Source organism: Columba livia, chromosome 1 (assembly GCF_036013475.1).
Source record: "Columba livia isolate bColLiv1 breed racing homer chromosome 1, bColLiv1.pat.W.v2, whole genome shotgun sequence".
NCBI classification, from domain to species: Eukaryota; Metazoa; Chordata; class Aves; order Columbiformes; family Columbidae; genus Columba; species Columba livia.
Window position 1 is genome coordinate 8,862,334 of NC_088602.1, and position 21,874 is coordinate 8,884,207.

Sequence of the window (21,874 nt, forward strand, 5' to 3'; positions counted from 1 at the left end):
CAAACAGTATCTGATAGCAGATCCTCTGAGACTATGCGTATCATTAGTGTATTTTTCTTTTCTTTGGAAGAATTTTTTGAAGCCCATTTAAATCTTCAGACTCTACAACATCCACTGGTTAATTGCATTCTCTATAATATCTTTTAGCAGTTAAATTACAATTCCCTCCATTTCTTGTACTGTGAGAACAGTGCACAAGTGTTCCTTATTCCCTCTTCCCTAAAATTCATCATTTCATTAACTTTTAGTACACTGTTTTCTTGGCCATCTTTTTTAAAGCTGAGAAGTCTTAGTCCATATAATCTGTCCCTGTGAGAAAAATTGCCCTTATTGGCCTCTCTGCTCCTTCTCTGCGTTTTCCAGGTCCTTTTCAGGATCGGGGGATCAGGACTGTCTGACATAGAAGTGCGTGGGTGTCTGTATCGTGGTATAATACCAAAGATATCTATTTGGTTCTTTTTTTCATTCCCCTAAATGCTAGGAACAAATTTGCTGTTTTCACTATTGCCAAGCACTGAATTCATGTTTTCCTAGAAAAATATACAAAGTCTCCAGCTTTTCTTCCCTGGGGAGTAATTGCTTAGCTAGTGTATATCAGTATGTATGTTTATCAAGGACTGATATTCTCCATAACTCACTCTGCATTTATTGACATTGAATTTCATCAAGTATTTTATCATCCAGTCACCTGACATTTTTAAATCCTTTTGCAAGTCTTCTCAGTCAGTTTTTTGGGCTTGCTACACTTGATACCTCAGTGTCTTCAGTAAATATTATTGCCTCATTTTGCACCATCTTTTTTAGACCACTTATGCAAATTCTTCCCTTGTGAAAATGAAATATCATTTGTTAACAGTTCTTTCCTATCCTTTAAACATTTACTAATCCTTCACTCCTGGACCACTGTATCTTTTAAATTTTATGATCTTTTGTTGAGGAAATCTTTCATAAGCTTTCTGGAAATCCTGGTCCATGGGTTCCCTGTTCCTCTAAAGTGGTTAACTATAGATCCACCTGTTACTCAAGTCAGATTCCATTTATTTGTGATCTGTCTTGAAAACACTGGCTTTGTATTTTCCACTTCCACACACTCGAGTCATTCATCTTGTCCTGGTAATTTATTACTATTCATTTTATTGATTTGTTATTAAACTTTGTCTACTGACACATCAAGTGCAAGACAGTTCCATTGATCTGACAGGTCTGAAAGGCTCTTCTGTGGGTTCATCCTTAAACACGTCCTGGAGTTGATTGTAAATAATTCAATTAGCTTTATCGCTATGGCCTTTTCTTCCTGAGGTTTCTTATTACACCCCAATGCCCTGTGTAATTGCCATCTAGTATCTGAATGCTGCACAGTCCTTACTGTAGTTATCCTCACTATTCCTCTTCATGGCAGGGAAATGCCATCCATCCGTCCTTTATAAAGAGAGAAGCTGGGTCCCAGAGACAGGCATTTGGTAAAGGACACTGAGTAATGAAACACTCAGGTTTGCAGTTCCTCAAAATTGTCTCCAGCTTTGAGTGCAGAACTCCCAAGGACTGATCTCAGTGCCTAAAAGGTATCAGCTTAGAGCAGGGAGAAGAATTAGGAGCCAAGGGCTGGATTCATGGCAGCAAGTACATTGGGAGTTGGGACACCTACAGTAACCAACTGAAAAAGGTGGAGATGAGTCTGAAGCTCTGACCCCCGCTGGTCTCTGTGATTCAGAGCTGGAAGGGACTCCTTGCTGCAAGCCTTATTTTGGTGGCCCCCTCCTGCTCTAGTGGGAGTTAAGTACCCCAGTTCCTCCAGGCTGGTTTTACACAGGCTCCAAACAAGCATTTGAGGAGGTAGAAGAGTCTGTCAGATGTCCTGAAAATAATGTCTCAAGGCCAGGACAGCCTTTCTTTGTCCTGTTTTGCACCTTGGCTGTGAAATGATTTGAGGGGGCACATCCTCTTCTCCTCAGTGTCCCTGCGGAGTCTGGCAATGTGTAGTCACACCTGCCCCAAGCGTCTGCTGGTCTGGGAACAGCGAGACTAGGCTGGGGCATAGGATCACTTGGAGATTGTCTGAAAGCATAAACAACTCCATTGTCACATGCAGGAGATCCCTCAGCCTGTGTAAAGGGAGGAACATGAATACAAATGCTTAAAAACAAATCAAGAAAATTAAAAATCTCAACCCACCTCACTAAAGAACAGTAATGCAATGGGACTGATAAATTAGTGGCGGTAAATTATTACTACAGCTGCTTGAGACACATGGGAGGATTTTCAGATGCGGCCTTGCGGTGTGGGACACTTGGAAAGAATTTTTGAAATGATTCCTCAGAGGCAGTCACATTCTGCAATGAGGGTTTGCTTAATGAATTACTTTCTGGTGAAGAAGATAGTGCCTACACCTGTTATTTAAAGGAAGATAAGCGCTTGCTCTTAATTTCAGATAAGGATTTTAAGATACATATTTTGAGATCATAAGGCAAAGGAACTTTTGAAGATAAATTGAGTTTTATACAGTCTATTTTTTAAGTCTTTTTTATTTATATTTATTTCATCACATTGTATCTTGTCCCAACTTGCTTGTTTACACAGAAAAACTGAAAGCTGTTCGACACAATATAAGCTCACCCTGTTTAGAGACTTTCCATTAACTTGGTTCACTTTACAGAGCTTAATGACAGAACTGCAGTGATAAATCATAGCTGTGGAACAGAAATATTTCAGACTTTGCTAAACAAACAGATATTTCTTTGGCTGATGTTTGATGGGAAATGCTCGGTTAATGAGATAGAGACAGAAGGAAAACTATAAAAAACATGTCATTTGCACTGCTAGACATTAGTTGTATTAAACAACTAAAAGGAGTTTGATCCTACAAGACCAAAGGTAGGAATGGTAGAGCTGAACATGAAAGAAATGTTTGGATGTTGGTGTAGTGAAATGGTTTACAGACATCTGCTGTGGTGTGGTCATCTACAAAGTTAAGGCAGAAGGTGGTTTGAAATTCCTATTTACACTTGTTATTGCTGTTCAGTGAAACACAACACTTTATATGCTATAGCAGCTTTTGGGTGGCTGAAGCAATACTAATCATCAAACTCAACCTTCAATCAAAGAGACACAAGGTAGCCCTGGTCAAACATCTCCTCATATAGCATTGTGATTGACACACACATGGAAACTGCACATCTCCATGGTAATTGTTCTTCCCTGGCCCCTGTGAGTTTTACCAGCTCCCTGAGATATCTGGCAGTCCATGGGCTGCTTGTGCAGGATCCTTGGAACTGGGAATTGCTCTTTTTCCACTGAGTGACTGGTGAGAAGCATTACCTAAACACAAGGAAATCTGTCAGCGAACTGAAGAGCTCAATCTGATTCTCCTTTAGTTGCAAGTTTTCATAATTAGTCACCTGCAGGTATTTCAAGTGTTTGATTATTTTTCTATCTGGATTGCTTTGTTCATTTTTTTAAACACTGACAAATTTTCATGTCCTTTCTCCTGTCGGCACTAATGCAAATCACGCAGGCAATTTGTTTCCCAACTTCTATATTAATTTTCCTCTATAAAAGTGACATCAGTTTTGTTGTTCTGCTACCCTGCCTCAGAAAAAAAAAAAAAGGTGCATCTAGCTAAGTGTCCTTTCTGTGACAGTAGTTAGTACCAGATGTTTAGGGAACATATAGGAGTGGGGCACATATGGTCTGATCCTCTCCTCACAGTACATCACACCCTTCTCCAAAGACAGCATCCTCAGCCTCTAAATCACCCAGTAAATTACATTACTACTTCCATGCTAGAAGTAAACAAATATTAAGTTCTTAGAGCTTGCAAATGAGGCTATGAAATAGTAAAAAAGTCTAAGAATTCGTCCAGGCAAAATAAAATCTTGTTGATGAATATTTTGAACAAATGAAGTGGAAGAAAAACATCTCTTCAGAGACATCATTTGTTCATTTACTTTCTTGCTTATTTGTTTTTCTATTATTCCCTGGGATGACAGAATCAAAAAATAAAAACTAAAAAAAAAAAAACCCACACAAAAAAAACCAATAACAACAAAAAACCTTACTTTTGGTTCTCTATTCTGTTATTCTGTAAGACTCAATTCATTTTAATGGCACAGTCTTTGTACAAGCAAATGCTAAATGACAGTGTCATTTACACTGCAGGCTTTTCTGACAAAATGTGTAGCTTCAGTAGATGCTTCCTTCTATTGAAATAAAAGAGATTTCACCTTTTATGTTTCATTTACCCATCACAGGCATTGATATGGCCACTTTACTGTATTCTCTGAGCATTTCACAATACTGTCCTTAAGTATTCTCATTTTACAAGTAGGGAAACAGGACATTGAATTAAAGAAACGTTCACAGCACCTCTATGAGCCTATTTTTCTCATTTAACTTAAGTGCTCTGAATTATTCCCTTCCCATGGGTACCTATATTTCTTCTTTACTCTCTAGGGAGTTTAGATTCATCTAATAATCTCTGCAGGATACCTAATTTGTTTTCCCAACATATGAACAAAAGAAAACCCTCCCTAATAGAAGCCCACAGTCACACCAAGGGTGTCTACAGCACTGAAAGATGGCTGAGCTGCCAGATACACTGCAGTTCCCAGATCACTGTCAGCCATGGTGAGATACAGCTTTTACATGGCCATAATGCCTTTAAGAGTGGGTTAGTACTGTTCCAGAGTTATGGAGAACAGCAAATGAAGTTGTACGTAGCTTGAGCATCTCTGTACCATCCTCAGCTGCATACACCAAGGAAGTTTTAAGCAAAGTGTATTATTTGTACCCACTGCAGAAAGTGTTGTCTCTCAGACATCAAAGTCTAACTGTAATTTTACACAGCAAATACAATTAAAAATTCTTGATGTACCCAAAAGTGATTAGGCAAACTGGACATCCACAAATCCATGAGATCTGATGAGATGTACCCACGAGTCCTGAGAGAGTTGGCAGATGTTATTGCTAAGCTGCTCTCCATCACCTTTGAGAGGTCATGGAGAACAGGAGAAGTGCCTGAGGACTGGAAGAAAGCCAACGTCACTCCAGCCTTCAACTAATCCCTGGGCAGCCTTTCCAATACCTGACAACCTTTTCCAGAAAGATTTTCCTAATATCCAATCTCAACCTCCCCTGGCGCAACTTTAGGCCGTTTCTTCACGTCCCATCACTTGTTACTTGGGAGAAGAGACAAACACCCTTCATCCTACAACCTTTCAGGCAGTTGCAGACAGTGATAAGGTCTCCCCTCAGCCTCCTTTTCTTCAGGCTGAACAGCCCCAGGTCCCTCAGCCGCTCCCATCACACTTGTGCTCCAGACCCCTCACCAGCTCCGTTCTCTTCTCTGAACTTGCTCCAGCACCTCAAGGTCTTTCCTGTAGTGAGGGGCCCAAAACTGAACACAGGATTTGAGGTTTGGCCTCACCAGTGCCCAGTACAGGGGGACGGTCACTGCCCTGGTCCTGCTGGCCACACTATTCCCGATACAAGCCAGGCTGTTGGCCTTGTTGGCTGCCTGGGCACACTGCTGGCTCATGTTCAGCCACTGTTGCTCAACACCCCCAGGTCCTTTTCCTCCAGGCACTTTCCAGCCGCTCTTCCCCAGCCTGTAGCGCTGCCTGGGGTTGTTGTGACCCAAGTGCAGGATCCAGCACTTGGCCTTGTTGAACTTCATACAATCGGCCTCAGCCCGATGATCCAGCCGGTCCAGATCCCTCTGTATGGCCTTCCTACGCTCCAGCAGATCAACAATCCCACCCAACTTCGTGTTGTCTGAGAACTTACTGAGGGTGCACTTAAGCCACTGTAGTTAGAAAATTCTCGTGGCAGGAGGAGAAAGAATAACACAGCTGATTTTTCTAGAAGATTTATTTTCAGGCTTTTTATTGTCATGAGACTCATTTTAAATGAAAGTATTAAAACGAAAAGGTCCCACTTCTGTTGCTTAATGTCCTTGCTTAAATCCGGAGTTACACACAGAGCGAGGAAGTGTCATTATGGACAAAACCATCAAAACTCTGAGCTTCATTTACAGTAGCAGAAAAAAATGGCTTATCCTATGTCCTAGCACCATCCAGAAGCAAGGAATCAAAGTGCTTCTGTTACTGTACCAGACCTTTGTCTTGTCAGCCTCAGAGCAGCTTAAGGCAAATTCTGTCAATCTTAAAGATGCTTAGAGTAATGTTTTCAAAGCGACTTAGTAATTCAAAGTCTAATCTTCATTGAAAGCCAACAAAACCTAGGCTCAAATGTTCTTAATTTACCTTTGAAAGCAGGATGCAGGAAATTCTGACGTTACCCTTAATCCTGCTTTGAGCACATGAGGGTCGGGGATCCCGGGCAGGAGGGTGTGGGTAACACAACGAAGTGAATGAGGAGCTGCAAGGAGCTCATTGCAGCGGGGGCTTAATTTCATCTTTAAATGACAGAAGCTAAGGAGTTTAGCATCATCCTCTTGCAACTTCGTTTAATAAATACTAAAGTACATATTGCTGCTGTTAAATATTTTTGGTAATAGTGGTTGATCAGCACCTTTTTCTTCAAAGTCCATTTCTAGAGAGGATTGACAACTACATAGAGATTGAAACCACCATTAAAAAGAAGAAACAATCGCAATGTTTTGACATTGAGGAGGTGACACCAAAGACTGTTCTTTTTATTTGCCCTTTTTATTTGCTTATTTCTGCTTTTGTGTGCTCTGGTATCTTATTTTCAAGCTTTTCTCCATAAGAAGGGGAAGTGAATGAAAACTGAGCTTTTGAAGTGTTCTTTTGACTCCAGGAGATGGAAGTTTATAGAAAACATCATCTACTAGGCAAACAGTCAACTCATTCATTAAATAACACTGAGGTGGATAAACCTCTTTATGATATGTAAGGGCTGACAGCAGCTCAAGGAATCTGTGAAACTGGTTGAGTGGTACATCTCTCTAATTTCCACTACAGTTTAGAAGATTTCAGCTGAGCTCAGCTCAGACCTTCATCATTTTTCCATATCTATTGATTTCTATAGTTACACCTTGCAAATCTGAAGCCTTTAGAGACTTCATGTTTGGCCTCATGAACCAGAGGTTATATAGAGTTATATACGTTATATAGAGTGGCTTTTTGTGCCATAAAAACACAGCTTTAGACTTGGGTAGCATTTGGATCTTTGCAAAATCATTTTCCTTCAAAAGAAACAAAATCAAAATGAAAAATTAATTGCATTGCTTCCTGATGAATTCTGTGCTAAAACACAAAGGACTCACTCTATCAGCAAGCTCCCACTGACTGAGTAAAATCTTAATGAGCTCTTCAAGTTTTGGCCTAGAGACAAAAGGATTTTATGATTTCTCAAATACTTACATCCAGCAGAGTTTATGGATTTAGTACATTTCTCTACACTAGGCATGAGAATTAATTTCCATAATAACTGTCAGTGGTTTTCCATAGTGTAGTTTCCATATGCATGTGACACCTCATTATTTCAGAAGAACCTAGTCAGCTGAGGCAATAACAATTGCAAATCTGACTTTTGACTCTTTTGTCATCAAAGGACAACATTCAAGACCAAGCAGAAACCGTTAATAACAAATATCTTGCCTTCTCCAAAATGCTCTCTCTTATTAAAGACAAAGCAGCCAATGTTCTGTCTTGTTAATACTTTCTCCTAGTTTTGTCCATCTACACTTTTTCAATAGCTGGAGAACAATTCTGTTTCAAAAATGATCACAGAATCACAGAATCGTAGGATCACAGAACGTCAGGGATTGGAAGGGAGCTTGAAAGCTCATCCAGTCCAATCCCCCTGCCGGAGCAGGAACACCCAGATGAGGTTACACAGGAAGGCGTCCAGGTGGGTTTGAATGTCTCCAGAGTAGGAGACTCCACAACCCCCCTGGGCAGCCTGTTCCAGGCTCTGTCACCCACACTGAGAATAAGTTTCTTCTCAAATTTAAGTGGAACCTTTTGTGTTCCAGTTTGTACCCATTGCCCCTTGTCCTATCATTGGTTGTCACTGAGAAGAGCCTGGCTCCATCCTTGTCACAGTCACCTTTTATATATCTGTAAATATTAATGAGGTCACCCCTCAGTCTCCTCTTCTCCAAGCTAATGATCTCTAAATGTCGGGATGTATAAAGAGATTTATTATGACATCAACGAAATAGCACTTGCATGCTTCCTCTCACACCTTTTGCAGAGAAGAAAGAATGTTCTGACAGAAAATGCTCCAGTATTACATGCTGATTTCTGAAAATAAAAATAAAAATAAATAAAAATAAAAATCCATTTTAATCCATTTTACTCCCATAATTGTCTGAATTTTGGCAGGTGGGTTATTTTTTAGTACTAGAAGCATTGTGTTTATGCCATATCTTACCACTTTTTTATTGCTATTGTATTTAAATTATACAAATCATGAATGTTGATAATTTTTCCATACGAAATCTTTCTCTTATTTTATTTCTCCAGATTTCCAATATCCATGTCCAAAAAAAAAAGAAAGAAGCCATCATATATGTGGCTGGTAGTAATAATTATGTTATCGGTGGGGTTCTTCAATGCTCTGAAAATTTCCTTTTGATTATAACCCAGTGGAAGCACAATGAATTCTGTGGGCAGCCTGGCCACAACGTCATTTTAAAAAGCTGTTAACTGATACAGATCGTGATTAGGTCTAAGAGAAAGCAATTGCAAGCTACAGGGTGTCTGAGAAAACTACCTAAAAAACCCAAGTTCCTTCAGAGCTATTGTAATCCTTAAAACTATTGTAGGCCAATTATAAAAAAAAAAAAAAATCCCAAACAAATGAAAAAACAACAAATGAACAAAAACCTGGGTTTTTTTTATAGTGTATTCCATATTAGAAGGAAGATACATTTGGGAGCAGGGAGGGGTTTTGGCTACAGGCTCTGCTACACAGAGTCACAATATTCCCTTTAAGCCTCATTGTCTGTAAAAGAAACATTTTACTTTATTTTATTTTATTCTGTTTTCCCTGGGTGGAGCTGGGGGGGAACCCCCAAATGAATATTCTCAGGCAGTAAATAAGTTACTATTCTTTAAAAACTAAGAATTACAGAATAAGTCTGGCTCCTGTGAGAAACCATGCAACGTACAGGTTGTAATTTCAGGTGAATTACCCATTAGTTTAAATGATCCCTGATTTGACATCCTGTCACTTTCCTTTTTGTTTTTGGATATGGATAAACTGAAATGTCACAACATAGGAATCTGTGCTGAGAAACTGCACAGGCTTGTCAGGCAGAAACTTCATTTTGTCGGTGTGGGGAAAGAAAGAGGAAAGGAGAGGAGAGAGGAGAGAGGAGAGGAGAGGAGAGGAGAGGAGAGGAGAGGAGAGGAGAGGAGAGGAGAGGAGAGGAGAGGAGAGGAGAGGAGAGGAGAGGAGAGGAGAGGAGAGGAGAGGAGAGGAGAGGAGAGGAGAGGAGAGGAGAGGAGAGGAGAGGAGAGGAGAGGAGAGGAGAGGAGAGGAGAGGAGAGGAGAGGATGTAGTAAGTCAAACATGCAGAGGTTTTTTGTTGAAGGCACATTATTGTAGTATACTCCTAATAAAAGCTGTTCTTCAAAACAGTCCTCTCCCACTCTTTCAGAGGAGGTGACAGTGTAGGACAGGATCATCCCCAGCACAGGGGCTGTTCTGACAGCTGTCGAACGCAGCAAGGAACACCTCAGAGCTTCCCACACCTCACAGGGAGAGAGCAAATCTTTCGTATGCTCTACCATAGGATTTACCTGTTCAGCTTCTCCACATGGAAACAAGCTGGAGAAGGGGAAAGTCCTTATTGACATGCCACTATGTGAAACTTTAACCCTTTTAATAGTGTCTTACTTGTATTGCAATGGCTGCTGCTATCACAGTGCTGCTGCTCTCTGTTGTAGCTATAGCAATGAATTACACTAGGGTTTCTTTTACTTTCTTCTAATGCTTTCTTCAAGCTCAGCCTGCAAGTGGGTGGAAATACATCTATTACTGAGAGTGCAGAAAAGACAGCTATGAAACTTGGTGTCTAATTCTGACTCTGATGCTGAATTACTGTCTAAAATCAGGCAAATGATTCAATCTCTGTGCACTGGATTTCCTTATTTATAAAAAAAAATAGGATGGAGGGTAGGATAGATGTGGAGAAGAAAGAGAATGAAGTACCTCTCCCTTACAATGATGCTATAAAACCTGATGTCTGAGAATCTCTGCTAAGGAAATTTTCGGAGAAAATAATAATATCCTTAAATGGTGTAAATGCAGATATGCTGGCAGATTGCAGAAGAGTTGGGAATGTTTACAGAAGCTGACGATCTCTCTTGCTAAATGTTGTTGTCGTTTCATAATCAAGTAAATGGCAAAGAGCAGTCTGTAAATTTATGTGCAAACTCCCATCTGTGTCAGAAGAAGAAAGTAATTTCAAAGATGCAAATAAAGCTGCCACGCAGTACCTGAACTGTATCAAACTGAGATTGCTGGCCACAGAGCAGTGATCTGGGAGTTGAAGAGCATTTTTGCACCAAATACACAGGAGCATTCAACAAAATATATTGTGGTGCTATAAATGCATTAATATCCTTTACCTTGCCAGGAAGATCATGAATACTAACTTACAAATGGTGTTTATGGCATTAGCTACGGAAGGTGCGTTTCTCTGTTAAATTCCCTTTTCTGCCGCAGGGCTTAGCTAGATCGCTTACTCTTTCTGCAACCTATTTTTCATTCTTAAAATGCTGGTAACAATATAGGTGTGGTGCTTGACAGTAGGGTGCAGTGTATGGGATTATACAATGAACTCATTTGCCATTTCCTTAAAGATAATATATTTCCTCCTATGTCAAACTTTTATTACTCTAGCTGCAAGAATAGGTGTCATTAGAAATAGAAATTTACTGCATGATGCTACTCAGCTTTTGGACATACTTCCAATGCATGTTTGGCAGTATATTAAAACTAGGCACTGGCAGTATTTTCACTTCAAACAACTTTCCGCAATGTATTTTGATGCTCTTATGAAGTGCTTGTCTCATGTTTTACGCTGATGTGGGTTCCTAAAAATGATTAAGAGGCACCCAAGCACAAAAATAAAACCTGTTAGGTTCTGTCCAAATTACTGCTGGGATTAGCCTAGTGCAACAATCACTCCTGAAGTTTGGAAAAATATCAAGGAAACAAGACTGAAATAATCTTATATATTTGTGATATCCAGCTTGTTCTAAAAGTTTGCACCTTCTGCTTCACTTCTCAGAACAGTGTTTCTTAATTTTCTACAAGCAGGAGGCTTTTAGCACTTGAATATCATTTCTCACTTGCAAAATGTTGTACAGATATGAAACATTTTGCCCAAACTCATGCAAAAACTGGGAAATGAGGAAAAAAATGTAAAGGTGTTAGTGGAAAATGGGTGCATACACTTTAGGACTTTGATAATCACAACCACCCCTATTGTTATTTCTCTAATAAGAGAACTAAGATGGCCAAGTCATGGTTTCACCACATATGTTTAATTAGTTTCTAGCAACCTCTGTTCCCTATTTCAGTATTTGATCCACATCTCACAGTAGTCACTGGACTTAATATATTTGTAACATCAAAATGTGTTATCTCTCCTGTGTAACCCAGGGTCCTGTGTGTGAAATACACTGTCTAGAAGACACTAAACAGGAATTTTTGTGATACTGGTGTGATCACAACATTGGTGACAGCTCTAAAATGAAAGTTGAATAATTTAAACTGATTTACTTTGTTATTAAAAATTTGCCATCCCAGTTCCAAAGCAGATTTAATCAGCTGATTGGAAAAAGAACTCTTACTATCATAAAGTCTTGCAGAGCTCTTGGTCCTGTCCTGTATGGTCCAAAAAGGGCTGAACAGTGGAATCAAGAAGCTGAGGGCATAAAATACCTAAAAGAAGAAGAACTGATATTTAAGATGCACTTTCATCAGCTGTGGAGAAAAAAAGCAAGAAGCTTCTAGTAAACAATCCTGTCAGCTAAGTGCCATTAGAAAGCTGTATGATTATTGATATTATTATTCATTAAAATTGCAGTAAAAGCCACTAAAAATGAGTTATGGATCAGTGCTTTGAAGAATTGACCAAGCAGCCCACGAATAAGCAGACTCAGCCACATGAAAACATACAGTGATGTAAGCAAGTTCAGAAAGCTCTTTAGTTCTGCTGAGCAGACTCCAGTACCTGTACCATGTGGAGTTACTTCTAACTCATCACAGACAGAGGCACTGTGACATGTCTTCATGACTTAAATCCTCTGGCTGGTTTGAATATATTCCTTTGCTGTTTGTATTTAGACATCTCATTTTGGAAGAGTACTTGTCTGGGGGAGTTGTGGCAGTAAGGTCCTGATCATGCTGGTCCTTCTCTAACTGGGAGGAAAATATGGTGCTCATCTCCCAGAGAGGGATGATGGGTGTTGTGTGACAGTGTGGGTCTCTTGCTGGACTGGGTTTCTTATGTCCACTCCTCAACACATCATATTCTGCAAAGATGTGCTACTACATTTTAGCCTTTCCTCTGGCATTTCCCATGTTACGGCGGAACTTAGATAAGTCATCTAACATACCTTGGAATGTTATCATTGCTATTGTATGTAAGCTTGCATGTATCAGATAGACATTGCTGAGAGCTGAACTTTCCTCTCTGATGAAAGTTTCAGTGTTTGCAGGATGTAACGTGGTATACAGTAAAACTAGGTTGGCATTGTCCAAAGTTGTGAAAAGAAAACAAAAAAAATGCGTCTTTTCCTGTCTGCCATGCCTGAGAGGTCTGGCTATATTAATTTTGTATCACTTCAGCTGACACTCCACGGATGCAAATGTGTTATTTTTATGTACATCTGCAAGACTGAGCACAAACAGTAGTGGGTGCTGTTCATCAGGTAGAAAATTCAAAATGACTTGTGAGCCTCTTAAATGAGTAAAATTAGAGCTTGCAGTTGGACATGTAGAGATACACATTGTACTTACAGCCTGAGAACTCAAAGGAGGAGGTGAAGATGAGCATTGCCCAAGGTAGTCACGTTAACTTCTGCATGCACACAATGGTGCATAGAGTGAAGATCTCAATTTGTTTTATAGTTGGGCCAGCTGCCAACGTGCAACAGTATGTTTTACAGCCAGCAACGTTATCAAAGTTGTCAGCTTAAATGTGCTTATGTTATCAACTTAAACCTGGCTCTTAATTTGAAATGTTTAGGAAAGAGCACTGAAGTCAGCTCTCATATCATTTTCACTTACTAACGGAGTAATCAACATCTGTAGAGCATGCAGCCACAAAACATTTCACTCAATGAAAAGCATGCTCAAAAATTCTCTTGTCTGAGTTCTACAATCTCATTTTAATTAGCACTGCACACGATTACGACAATCAAAGAAAGTCGGTGGCAAACATTGCCATCTGCATTCAACGTTAACATCAGCTAGCGCGGTGGCAGTCAGTGATTTTAAGTTACCATGTGGGCTCTGAGGTACAAATGTCTGTTCAAGGACAAAGAACACTGCTCTGCTTTCTACTGCTTTGTTTTTCAAACACACCTTTCATGTTGCCAAATATGGAGCATTTCCAGTTTGACATGTGTTTTTCATCTGGGATGTGACAGTCTTGCATATTCTCTGCAACAGAAGATATTGTCATTTGTTTAGAGTAATTTAATTTTGCATGGATTCAGGATTGTATCACATCTGCCCAGTGTTTGGCATGGTTTCCAGCTGTGCGGTCAGGAGTTTGAGATGTTAATAGGCTTCCATGGCAAGGTACACAATTATTCTGTGAATTTTTAAGACAACAGATGTTCAAAACAGTGACAAAACTCAGACCGCTGCATGCTGATAAGGGCAATACCAGCAGAATGTAGGTTGTGTGCTGGTTTATGTGTGCACTGACATTTCTCCAGAGACCAGATGTCATTAATTGGTTTAAGACATCGTGACTGATGATACTTAGCTGCTTCTGGATTTATATGCTTCTTCATCATAAATCCTCACAGAAAGCTGCATTTGAGAAGGCAGCAGATGACCTGCTACTTTATGAAAGTAAATTTTTACTAAGATAAAGCCAAGTTTTTAAAGGATTTCCACTGCTATGCCATTGCAATTTTTCAAAGGGTACATGTAATCCAAGAACATTTACCAAGAAAGGCACAAGCATATCTAAAATCATGGATTATGTAAAATTCAGCAGGATTATTTACTGTCTTCATCCTCAGAGAAGGGTATTATCTGGGCTTTTCTGAAGATATTAGGCCATGACTGTAAACTCTTTAAGAGAAGCAGTATTCCAAATAAGCATTTTTCATGCTCCTGAACCAGACCCTTCCTGCAGAGTGAGTGCTTATGAGAGCTTTTACATTTTTTGGTTGCATAGTTACAACACTGATGACTTTTTTTAAGTTCTCCTGATTATGAGAGGTAGCCTTGAGTGTTTTAAATCTACACATAAAGCTCCTATGATCATTCTCTGAAATTACACTACAAGGCACAACAATTAATTATATCAAATCTTTCACACAGAAGTGTTTACCAGTGCAGAGATTGCCACAGCTTTATTTCTGACAATAAAAGAGTAGGAATTATTATACCCCTCTTGGGATTTAAATGATCTAACATTTCTGTAGTCAGAATTATAATCATATTATTTTTCCTACAGGAAAATAAACATCGGTTCTTGACAGGCATGATCTTTAAACAATATTTTATACGGGAAAAATATTCCCATGTATTTTTTCCTGTAAGCAACCAAGATCTGGATTTTTTAGTTAGGTAACTGCCATGAACAAGCTGCACTCAGGTACAGCTTTGTTGGGATTCATGTGCAGGGTCTTCCCCTAAGAAACTGCATTACATCCACGCTGAGGGCTGCTGGTGTAGGTGCCAGGCATAGGACTAGATGAGACTGAGATGTGGTGTCACTGTAGCTTGGTAATACAGAGCTCAGGGCAGACTTTTCCCAGGATCTGGGTTGAATACTAATGCAGTAAATTCACACTGAACTATGCTTAGCCAGATGCCTTAAAGCCAGCTCTCAGTTTGTGCTTATGGAGTCCCTAGGCTTTTGTGTACGTTCTGTCTTAATATACATGTCCTATACACGGGACATTTTTGCATAGGCATACCCAAGGTAGAGGTCTACTTCAAACAGGTGGAGAACATCTACAACATCAAAGGAAAAAGCCAGGGTAACTTCAGCAGGTGGTGCAGCTCAGGAGAACTGGACATGGACAGGGATGCCAGTCAGACTAGCACTACTCTGGTCAGGGCACTTTTCAGTTTAGTTTCAAATTTCAGGAATCCAGCAGGTACAACCTAACACAGCACCAAGACATGAACCAAAGAACTGTGTGTGTGAATAATCAAGAGGTTCCCTTTGAAAGCTCACTTCTGTTCTGGACTAGATGCTAAGACAGATACACCCATTCACCTAAAGAAATCATAGGATAGAATCATAGCACCATTTTGGTTGGAAGAGACCCTTAAGGTCATCAAGTCCAGCCACAACCTAACTCTAGCCCTAAACCATGTCCCCAATAACCAAGTCTACATGTCTTTTAAACACCTCCGGGGATGGTGACTCCACCATTTCCCTGGGCAGCCTGTTCCAATGCCTGACAACCCTTTCTGTGAATACATTATTCCTAATATCCAATCTAAACCACCCCTGGCACAACTTGAGGCCATCTCCTCGTGTCCTATCACTTGTTACTTGGGAGAAAAGACCAACACCTTCCATGCTACAACCTCCTTTCAGGCAGTTGCAGACAGTGATAAGGTCTCCCCTCAGCCTCCTCCAGGCTGAACAGCCCCAGGTCCCTCAGCCACTCCCCATCTGACTTGTGCCCCAGCCCCTTCTGCAGCTTTGCCGTCCTCCTCTGAACACACTCCAGCACCTCAATGTCTTCCCTGTAGTGAGGGGGTGAATTACCCTGAGCACAGTTTTGGTCACTTTTATTTAGTCCTCCAACGCCCCTGTCTGCCAGACACACTCCTGTCTGAGCACAGGGATGTGTGGGACAAGAACAAGCTCAGCAGCCACAAGTTGACAAGGTGACAAGAGGGTCTTCTGGCTATCAGGTTTGCTTACTAGATACTCTGGTATGGTGGTTGTTCTTTATTAAGTGAAACAGTAAATACCATACTTCACTACTCAGTTTCTCTTAAAAAATAAAAAGAATTCTGTAAAGATTAACTTTATAGTGGATAGTTTTCCACTGAGCAAGACCTTTGTTTTTGGAAACAAGTAAAGGTTAGTGGGAACATAAAACATGACAAATTGTTCACGAGTAAATGTTTCCAGGACTGATATAATCACCTTCCTTCATATCTTTATTTCTTTTCACAGGGCCATGTTTGACTATGACAAGAGCAAAGACAGTGGCCTCCCAAGCCAAGGACTCAGTTTTAAGTATGGAGACATCCTTCACGTTATCAACGCCTCGGATGACGAGTGGTGGCAGGCAAGGAGGGTCACTCTGGAGGGAGACAGTGAGGAGATGGGAGTTATACCCAGCAAGAGGAGGTAAGTGCTGCCTCCTCCTTTGGACCTTCTTGGCCATGATGTTAAAATATTGCATTTTATTCCAAAGACAGTGTTGCATCGACCTGCTGGAAAAATGTTGTTATTGCAAGAGTCAGAAGATTTTTGCTCTGAAATTTAAAGAGTTCAGGCTATTTAACTGTACTGAAAAGAAACTGAAAAGGTGATTCAATTATAGTGGATTAGTATCTTCCCAAAGAAAAGGGGGAAGGGGGAGAGACCACCATCTACTAAAGAACTTCAGCAGAAAAAGTAATAAGCAGAACCCAAGTCTGGGGATTAGTTCTGAAACTGAAGTAGAGCACATGTTTTAATGTCAGGATGATTAGATATTGCATCAAACTGCTGAGGGATGTAATGAATGTCTTGACATTTTCAAATCAAGACTGTATGTCTTTCTTGTGCGTGAGTAATAGAATTAAACTCCTCAGCCTGTGTGATGTAAAAAATGATGTTAAATTACATAATGGTCCTCTTTGGCTTCAAAATCTGTTAACTTAATCTCTGCCTGCCTGGAAACTGATAGATAATCAATATCACAGTAAATTTTTCATACAATGTAAATGAAGGAACATTCTTCCACTCTCCAAGCTAAATCTGAATCTTTGTTTAGCTGTGATGGATTCATGCCGACTGACGGAGAAAGAACAGACATCTGAATCTCTCTCATTGTTTGTGTTGTTTACTTTGTTTCAGTGCTTACGTAAAATTGGCCACAAGTCTCCCATAATATCAGAACTACCGCACAAATCAGTATTACCTTCTGCCTCTGTTGGTAGTTGCTACAGAAAGGTCAAGAACGGAAAGGGTAGGAGGAAAATGAAATCTGTCAAACCACATTACATCTCTCTTTTGCAGCAATGCTCCCATGCTGCATATAAACTTTCTATTCCTAGTTATTGTAGCGTTAGTATAAAAATGATCATGCCCGCTTTTTATAGTGGAGAAATTGGATGTTTGAAGCTCTGTAGAGCACCTGCTGCTGTTCCAAGAGTGTTGGCCCAGGTGCTAATCGAGCTCATGGTGGTCCTTGGTCTAAATCATGGAAAAGTAAACTGAAAGGCCATTAAATACCTGTTGATGTGAGTCCTGCAAGGACCCTATTTTCTCTAATCATGACCATCCTCCAATACTACACCAGGATTTGCAGCAAAAAGCAATTCTGGAGTTGTATAATAGGTAGAAATAAAAACAACATTATAATTTTTAAGATGGGAAAAATATGCTCATTAAACAGATGCAGTCTCTAGATACTGAGAAAGGATTACTTGCATACTATTAATTGCTACAGTAAATACTCCTGTAATGACATGATTGGATCACATATGGGAAAAGGAGAAAGTCTATTCAGTTATTACTGAGGCAAGTATGTGCACAAAGCTCACAGTGTGGTGCATACTGTGAAAAGCTAGAAGAAAAAGCTGTCACACATAATAAAACATCAATAGGGGAAAGAAGGGCAAAGCAGCTGTTTAAGATGTGAAGTTGTATCTTTTGTAAGGTGGAGAGTATGTGAGTGCCTAAAGCTTTTTGGGTTACCTGCACAGTGATGTTTTAAGGACAAAAGATAGAGTCTCTCTAGTCAAGGTCAGACCTATGATACAACCTGGGAAAAATGTGTGACTTAGGAAACTCTGAGAGAAAAGGTGGGGGGGGGCGGAAAGGCAGGATTGGTTAGAGTCTAAAAATAAGAGTCTTGAATTTGAAAAGATGCAGGTACCTTTACCATGCTCTCCTCTTGTTACCCTGATTCTTCTCTAGTGAATCTGAGCCGTCTGGAAAAATCAATGGCATCTGATTTTCTGTCCGCCTTAATGTAATGACGTGAAACACCTGAGCTGGAGTGGGGGAGGTTGCTGTTATTTGATAAAAGATTTCAATTGCACAAGGTTATTTTTTCCAGCACACTGAAAATTGAGTATTATTTTCCTTTCTGTGGATTCTGGATGACCCCTCAGAGACAGTGAGACTGGTGTGCTTTTGCCAGCATCTTCTGTGGTCATTTACACCACCCAAGGGGAGCGTGAGCAATCAGTGCATGCAGAGCTGAGCTACAGAGAAAAAGCTCATCACACTTGCCAGAATGTGCTAATTCAAAGTTAAATTTCCTCTACAAGTGTGGGTTATTGAGTATGAGAGGCTGGATCTAAAACAGACAAGTCCTGGGATTCACTTGACCAAATGTAGGCATCTACAAAATGGAAATCTTCATCTAAGCTGCTTGCTCCAGGCTGCTAGATCTCTTATAGTTTATCTGGGACTGTTTCTATCAACATTGTATTATATGTAATACAGCATATGTAATATCTAGCAGTAAAATATGCCTTGTGATAAAAGAGGAGGAAAAGAGCACCTGTAGCTGTTTGTTGGGCTGTGTCTTGTCCTGCAAGCCCAGTTTTCTATGACATTGTAAGCTGAAGAGGCTTGTACTTTCAATCTTTCATTTCTGTTCCTTTTCTCAAGGGTTTGTGGGGTTTTTGGAGGTTTGTTTGGTGTGGTTTGTAGTTGTTGTTGTGCTTGGACATCTTCCTATATGTATATGCAGGTATATTATCCTGTAGGACTGTAACATTTTATGCACTTTGGGTCAAAGGGAAGCTATACAGATCCAGGGATGGTTAGTGCCAGGGTGAGACTTTTAGCTATCTACTTTGCTCCCTTGTCTCTTGTCCAGCAACAGCTAATATACAATTCCTGCATTTTTAGTAAGTGAAAACATTGTGGAGTAGCCAGTGACCACTTCAGTTTTACTGATATGTATACATATATGCAGTTATACAAATATATAATTATATGTAAGCATACACAAAGCCACAAGAAGTACATTATATTACTTCTTTAAGTTATTGTGTGATGCTAATTGCTTTCCAAGTATCTGTTTTTGCATTTATTTACATTTTTTTAGAGGAGAGCCCTTCAAGCAGTGACATTTTAGCATGAGCTGATGAGAGAAATTTTGAATGATAAATCATTCCCAGTGATATACCAGAAGAAATCATGATTTATAACTGTAGCGGAGCTGCCACTCATAATTCTCTGCAGAATGTTGGATACATTACCAGACTTCTTAGTGATCCAGTAGAGTTGGAAAGGTATTTGTCACCAGATTTCAGTGCTGGTGCCAATGTGTGTACTTGTTGCCTTGTTGGCTGTTAAATTGTAAAGTCGGGCTTTAAGAGGGAGCTTTGGAGGGTTGCACTGCAGCTGGAGGAGGGTTGCTGGAAGGGGCAGTCCAAAGAAATGAAGGTGGCCCCATGTTTCTCCCCTGATCTGTGCAAGGACCAAATCTCATGACCTAGTGAGCCAGTGACCTCAGTGAGGATAAGCAAAAGAGGAAAATATCAGTATTCTACAGTGCTAAAATATCATTGCAACCATTTCTACATCTGAAAACAGCATTTTGTCCATTCCTCAGTACGTATTTATTGTCTGACTACAGCTATTGTTCTCAGCCACGGGACTGAGTAGCCAATTGTGTAGAAGTTGAGTGTAACGCCATAAAGGTGTTGTGATATTGTATCATATTGATGTTGGGAAAGGCAGGACTTCGGCATAAGAGGCTGCAAATCACTTCAGTTGTAGTTTAACAGTCACCGAATGGTTGTTATTATATCATATTAATGGATGAATATTGCAGGCCAAATTTCTCTCGGTTCCACATCCACCACAAAGTTTTATCCAAGTTATGTTGATGGTGAGAGCAGGGCACAGCTATTATGCTGGGCAGGGTATCCAAGGTGAGGGGACATAAACACCAGTTCTGTACGAATGTCTTAGGCAGCCTGAGTTGCTACCTCTGCACTATGTTTATGCATGTGAATTACTGCCCTATCATCAAAAATTACTATTCTATACTAGAATAACCAACAGAATTAGATTTACACTAGATTTTTCTTACATTTAGATGTATAGATGCATCTGTTTAGATTTGGATTTCTACGTATGCTGGGCTTTTGATCATAAGAATTTTTATTTGCCTCACTGTCCTCCCTGTTGTCAGGATAAGCAAAACAAATTCAGCAAAGGGCAGCAACAAGCTGAGCAGCCTATGTTTAAGACTCTTTCCCCATGGAAACACATTATTTAAAGCAAATCAACAAAAAGCATTAAACCAATGCGCATAAGGTAGAGTGTATTAAATTCCTAGACAGATGTTCTAATCCAGCAGTAAAGATATTTTAATTTATTGTAGCACTGATTTTACATCTCCAGTTCTTTTTGCTTTTAATATGCTGAGTCTCTGCACACAGAAAAGCTCCTACAATGCAAGCCCCACACACAAACAACCTCCCACTTCATGAATGTCAGGCTTTGGTATTTTTAATGATGTGTGTACATCTGTTTGACTTGGGTCTGTGGGTCTGCCCCAGAATAGTCTGGCATAAATTGTCAACCCATCTACTACTGCTCCCACTGTAGCCAACAAGGATGTGGTCCTAAAACACTAAAATATTTACAATATTTACACTTATCTTTCTACTTATGATTATCTTTCTGTTGTCTTTAAGATGTGCAGCCACAGAACTACTCTCAGACTGGACATCATTCTGAGATTTCCATTATTAGGTAGTTTAAGTACATCGGATTGCAAAGGTTATGCAACTCATATCTCTGCTATTACCTGCTGAAGGTCTATAAAGGTGCCAGCCCGGTAATTGTGTTGTTACACATTCTTCCCACAAGTACACGTAACCATGCTCTCCATTCAGAGCAAAGTGGGGGGAAAAGTACATCAAAACTAATGTTTCACAAACACTGAAGGACGAGGAACAAGAGGCTTTCCCAGCATAGAAATCCTTGTGAGAAAAAAGCCAGTTTAAGTTTGTTATTCTGCTCAGCTTGGCAGAAGGGCATGTTTATCCACCCAAGTGAGTTTTAGTTCTAATGGTTTTCTGTAAATTGTCTACTTTTCTAAACATCCCTTGAGATTTTATTCCTTAGGTGATAAAACTTTTTAACATGGCATAATCATGTAGACTTCATCTAATATAAGTTACCTGACTTCACTTATTAATCAAGTCAAAAAAGATAAATATGGAATAAAATTGATATGTATGTGTATATATAAACCTGCTCCTGTTCTCTTACAATGATGGGAAAGAAAATGATGCTGAAGAAAAACTGACCTGAGCTTTTAGACAGGGTAAGGTCATTTTACTTTTTTTGTGAGAATTCATCTCCTAATGGCATTAGGTCTACTCTTTTCATAAAATATTGACCGGGTGCTGAGCTGCTCCCTATAAACAAGTCACTGAAGGTGGAGAGCTCAACGAGAACATGTTCTCTCCTACTGAAAAATACATGTTCTGCTGCAAAAATACCACTTCAGGAACACTCAAAAATCATTTT

The 21,874-nt window shown here is 39.8% G+C and overlaps 1 protein-coding gene across 36 annotated transcripts in view; it reads left to right on the plus strand.

The window, feature by feature from the left end:
* Window positions 1-21,874, plus strand: part of DLG2 (discs large MAGUK scaffold protein 2) — a 1,055,145-nt gene that overhangs the window by 980,614 nt on the left and 52,657 nt on the right. For all 36 annotated transcript variants that reach the window (XM_065049757.1, XM_065049758.1, XM_065049759.1 and 33 more), the window contains one exon: window positions 16,331-16,507. In XM_065049757.1, the coding sequence (XP_064905829.1) occupies window positions 16,331-16,507 (177 nt within the window). The remainder of the gene's footprint in view (window positions 1-16,330; window positions 16,508-21,874) is intronic.